Source organism: Xenopus tropicalis, chromosome 7 (assembly GCF_000004195.4).
Source record: "Xenopus tropicalis strain Nigerian chromosome 7, UCB_Xtro_10.0, whole genome shotgun sequence".
Lineage (NCBI taxonomy): Eukaryota > Metazoa > Chordata > Amphibia > Anura > Pipidae > Xenopus > Xenopus tropicalis.
In genome coordinates, this window is record NC_030683.2 from 46,562,899 (window position 1) to 46,568,898 (window position 6,000).

At 36.2% G+C, this 6,000-nt stretch overlaps 1 protein-coding gene across 1 annotated transcript in view; it reads right to left on the reverse strand.

Annotated features, from left to right (window-relative positions):
- The window catches only part of cdh23 (cadherin-related 23), a 465,229-nt gene extending 459,438 nt beyond the window's left edge, over positions 1 to 5,791 (reverse strand). Inside the window, exon 1 of the mRNA XM_031906723.1 lies at positions 5,724 to 5,791. Within this exon, the coding sequence (XP_031762583.1) occupies positions 5,724 to 5,790 (67 nt within the window). The 5' untranslated portion in view covers position 5,791. The remainder of the gene's footprint in view (positions 1 to 5,723) is intronic.
- Positions 5,792 to 6,000: the final 209 nt, after the last annotated feature.

A 6,000-nucleotide genomic window follows, 5' to 3' on the forward strand; every position in this document is an offset into this window, starting at 1 on the left:
ACGTCAACACTTCAGGTAGGGAATCTTGTGTAGAACAGAGCTGAGTGTTGTTTCCCACAATATCAAATTACATTGTAATTAAAAGAAGCAATTACATTGTAATTAGTGATGTGCAAAACTGTGCCATTCACAAAATTGTGAAATTCCGCCAAATACATTGGAATCAATGGGAATGCAATTATTTTTTTTTTCTGAAAAAAAGGTTCCAGGCAAAAAAAGTTTACTCACCCTTTATTCAAATATTCTCTCTGGAATAGGTAGGAGGAATTTCAAGGAATAGTTACAACAACTTTGTTTAAAGCAATTCAAATATAATGAACTGCTGCCCTGCACTAGTAAATGTTGTGTGTTTGCTTCAGAAAGACTACTATAGTTTATATAAATAAACTGCTGTGAAAAAAGGAGAAAAGGTACATGTTATGAAGCAGATAAGATCTGTAGAATACAATGGTGTTTCACGGAGCTTATCTTTTATCTGCTATGTAACCTGTGTCATTTAGTCCTATTTAATTTGCAGCCCAATGGCTGCACAGAAGCTTTGTTTAAGAATAGTAATAAAACACTATAACACAAATAATTCTTTGGGGCTACCACAGGTATTAACTAACAATACCCAAGATATTACCCTAATGTTTACAACTAGAATCTTTTGCCTATGGGTTTGCTGGGAATATAGCTATATATATGGGAATATATATATATATATATATATATATTGTTGATAACTCAGCCACATATGATCCTAGGGGCCCTAACTAAAACAATTTCAGAGCCACATACCCCATAACAAGAATGGTAGAAGATGTTGTTTACTTCAGTGCAGCCAGACTATTTATCATCTGTTTAACTACATGTTTATATTTTGGAGGCGTGATTGCGTGGATTTATATTATTTTGAATGTTCATTGGAGGCACCTGCCAGAATTATTCGCATTAGCTTGGCAACTACTGTTAACACTAGGACATGCTAAAAGTTGTTTATTTTATATGTAAATTTTTTACAGTTTACATGATGGTTTTCAGGCCAAGCTACAAGTCAGTGAGCAATACACAAATGTAAATGTTAATATAAATTTAGGATATATATATATATATATATATATATATGTATTTATTCATTTATTTTTTTAATATATACAGACACGGAACTGAATGCCACCAAAACACCAAAAATATAAAATAATTTGTTACATTATAAAACAGCATTCTGTAACTATTACAGGTAATAATAAGAGTGAGATTCTATATACAAGAAAGAGCTGAAAATATTATTGGCAAAGCTGTGTGATCTTATGCAAGTTTTAGAACACCCACGTTGCAGTGATTTGTAATATGAGTGTGTATGAAAATAGTAAAGGTATAGGACCTATACACGTGGGACTTGCTTGGGACCTGGTTATTTGGATAAGGGGTATTTACAAGATTTGCACCTCAATGCCTTAAGTCTACTAAAAAATCATTTAAACATTAATTAAACCCAAAAGCATTGTTTTAAGGACTCCAGCAGCTTACGTACAAGGTCCTGTATTATTATTATTACAGAGAAGAAGGAAATCATTTTAAAAAATGAGAATTATTTGTTTAAAAATGGAGTCTAAGGGAGATAGTCTTCCTATAATTCATGAACTTTCTGGATAATGGATTTCCAGGTAAGGGATCCCATATGTGCATGGGGACCTGGGGTTTTCTGGATAAGTGATCTTTCTGTAATTCGGATCACCAAACCTTCTGCTTAAGTCTGCTAACAATCACTGACATAAACCCACTAGGATTGTTTGGAGCTAATGTGGATTCTTGCACCTTAATAACTGTCAAGAATAAGGTACTGTTTTATATTAAAGAGAAGAAGGGAAACATGTTTCAATTGAAAATTTGAATTATTTGCTTACAATAGACTCTATGAGAGTTGGCCATCCATAATTATGGGCTATCTGAACAAGGAGTTTCCTCCTTGATGTCTAGTCACATAGACCTTCATGCAGATGGACAGATGGAGTCAAATTCAGCTCTGTCATGTGAATTGCTAAAAAAGCAAGTAGTTAAGCAGGTAGGAGACACATTCCCAGCCAACATTTACCTACATCTCTTTCCCTAAATGTTTAAGGGTTATACTTGTATTTCTTTTGTTTTCCACCCAAATGGTTAAGGGGTTGGAGGTCTAAAGGTGGCCACACACGTGGTGATTTTAGATCTTTCATGCGACAATCAGTCGCACAAAAGATCGTACAATGCGCCACTAACCGTTCAGGGCTGAAACGGCAGATAAGGAGGTAGAAACAATAGGATTTCTACCTCCTTCTGCCAATTCAGCCCCTAAGACAGATTTTGCTCAGGCGCCTTCTATGGCGCCCGATCAAAATCTTTAAACTGGCCCGATCGGCGAGTCGACCGATATCAGCAGCTTCCTGCGATATCGGTTGACTCACTGACTTGCCATACGAGGTTTCGTACGATATTATCGGTGCATGTATGGCCAGCTTAAGAGACCTCCACATTCACACCATTCCTATTTTCTTTAAAGACCCCCATTTGATAGATAGATAGATAGATAGATAGATAGATATACTATAGCTATAACCAAGTCTACCCTGATGTTATGTGTACAGAAATCTACCTGCCATTTTGATTAGAGATTAGTTCCATATCTGATTCTATCCCTGTGTTCATTCACTATGTGCAGTGTACTGTATGTACATGAATTTGCTGAGACAGGAGATAATTATCAAGGTGCAGAGCATCTGTAAACATTAGGGCTTTATTGGAATCTCAAGTTCAGTAGAGCTGGGTGCGCATTAAAATTTTATTGACAGTTTCCTTCTGTTGCAGAACCTTAAATAAAGTGATTGTTAATTATATTCTAACATGATTGAGAGGTGTTTGTGAGAAGATTATTAATCAAATAGCAAGAATCAAAAAATGTCACTCATACAAAGTGTGACATCTCAAAAATGTGAAAAATTAGACACCCTTTGGTTAATCTGACTGATTTTTCTTATTTCAGTTTAAGTAACTTGTTGGAAAGCAATGACGTAAAAAAAGCCATATCAATTGAAGTGACAAAAATAATTACAAATAAAAAGGTGTTACTTTGAAAGCATATTGTCAGCTTTGACAATAGCATAATAGTATATATAGTATTTGCGCCTGTAAATGTCTGCCAAGAATTCTGACAAACCTGAGATTGCACAGACATGCACTGGTCTAGTATGGCACACATCCATCATGAGAACCGAGTGGGAGATGCTATAATTGTGACATAGGACATGGATCAATGGGACCATGCTCCTCTCACAACCACCAATAACTCTAAATAATAAATAGCGTGTTGTGAAAAATACTCTGAAGAGTTTTGCTTGACAGGTTTATAGACACCAAGAAATGCAACATTCAAATGGAACAGCGGCTAATGAGGGAGAAAACCACAGGGATAATAGTAGCTAAAATATATACTGCAGAAATGAAGCTGTTTCTTTCCCTGCAAAACAGGTCAGAAAGCAAATATATTCTGGTGATGAAATAGTTGGAGTCTAAGAAGAGAAAATCTAAAACAGGAGGAAGGGGTAGATATATAAATGCACACACATGACTTCAAAATAATCATAATGGTTTGATGTTTTGTCTATTTGTCTATTGTCTATCTATCTATCTATTATCTATTGTCTATCTATCATCTATCTATCATCTATCTATCTATCTATCTATCTATCATCTATCTATCTATCTATCTATCTATCTATCTATCTATCTATCTATCATCTATCTATCTATCATCTATCTATCTATCTATCTATCTATCATCTATCTATCTATCTATCATCTATCTATCTATCTATCTATCTATTATCTATTGTCTATCTATCATCTATCTATCTATCTATCTATCTATCATCTATTATCTATTGTCTATCTATCATCTATCTATCTATCTATCTATCTATCTATCATCTATCTATCTATCTATCTATCTATCTATCTATCTATCTATCATCTATCTATCTATCTATCTATCATCTATCTATCTATCTATCTATCTATCTATCTATCTATTATCTATTGTCTATCTATCATCTATCTATCTATCTATCTATCTATCTATCATCTATCTTTATTTATTCTCCCATTTTTCAAAGCACCACTTTTCTTGTAAAGGAATGGGATTTAATATGTGGTACACTTGGGACCTGGGGGTGTGTATAAAAGGGGAATTTATCTAATTTAGGTTACCATACCTTCAGATTACTAGATTTATGCAGCTTGGTAACCATCCTGTATAAGGTACTTTTTAGGAAACAATAGTTGGAATATAAAAGTTGTTTGGTTAATAGGCCGTTGTAATAAAATTACCTGTGCGGCGGGGACACCCGCCGTGCTGCCATCGGCGGGGACGCCCGCCATGCCGCTCGTCTTGCCGGCTTCCTACTAGTGCGCGCGAGCCGCGCGCCTTCATTCTATTTAAAGGCGCAGGCGCGCTGACGCATGACGTCAGAGCGCAATGGCGCCAAATTTGAAATATTTAAAGGGCCTTTCCTTTGTTTCTCATTGCCCGTGATAGGTTTATTCCTGGTGCCTGAATTTGTGCTTAAAGCTTTTGTTTGTTGCTGTTTTTGACCCTGCCTGGCTTTGACGATTCTGATTATCCATATCCTGATCCGTGCCTGTCCTTGACTACCGTTTTTGCCTCATCCTTCTGATTGATTATCCAGTTTGACCCATTGCCTGCCTGACGATCCTAGTTATCTGCCCGCCTCGACCCAGCCTGTCTGACCACGTATTTGCCTACTCCTATCTGTACCGTGACCATTGGCCTTAAGACTTTCTACAGTCGTGCCCCATTGCTAGCCAGAACTCCTGCTCTGCACCTCTCGTATAAGTCCAGGTGGCATCCGAGTAGCTGAGGGCTCCTCCCAAAGCCAAAGGCGGTCACACTACTGGTGAAGCACGAGCCGAGACCAGGGTGCTTGGCACTTGTTCTGGTATTGGGTGCCGACCGTGACAGCCGTATTTATGTGGTCACATCATATACAGCACAGTGTATTAATTCTTGGGGGGGGGGCATTTACTAAATCACAATTTTTTCAGGTCAGGGTCTTTGACTCAAACCCCGAAAAATGTTCATATTTTTCGAGATTTATTATGCATTTTTTCAGCGAGCAACAATTCCGAAAACTCTCTACGTAAAACCTGTTGAGGTCACATAGTCTATGGCAGATGTCCCTTCCCTGGAAAACTTTTCTTTCCTCAAAACTTTTGGAGTTTCTTTGAATTTTTGTTTTTTGCGCAACAATTCCAAAAAGTGACAATTATTGCGTGACAAGATGAAAAAGTCATGCTTTTTGTGGCTTTTCTGCAACTTTTTCCTGCACATGCTGTGTTTTTAGAAGATTATTTATCAATGAATGAAACTTCTAAAAATGCCATAGGAGTCAGCAGAAAGTGGGTGAATTTTTCTGTGATGAGCTGTAATCCCATTTTAATAAATCTGCCCCTGGGTAGGGGTTACACTCAACAATAATTTTAGACTCTGTTCCCCTTTAATATAACTTTTCCACCTGAGGATCTAATATAGGAATTTATGCATAGAATCCTGTTTTATCTACTTTTTTAAATGAAAAACATTTTCCGTTTTCATGACGAGTCAGGGGGCTGAGTTTCAGATAATTACTTGCATCAAATATTTCTTAGACCAATATACAGTATCTACTAGAAGAGTTTATGTTGCTTACCCAAAGTAAATGACTGTAGAACCAAAAAGGTAAAGAGGAGATCTCTGGAAACCTTGTGGTGCTTCATAGTTCCTATAAACAATGAAAGTACAGATTATTATTGTTATTATTATTATTATTATTAATAATAATAACATGTATTTATAAAGCACAAACGTATCCTGTACAATAAATTGATGCATACAATAGACATATAGATTACATTAAAAAAACTGATACAAAAGGTAAAATAGGCAACTCCTTCTACAAGAGTTCTCCTAGTGTTGTTTAAGTCCTG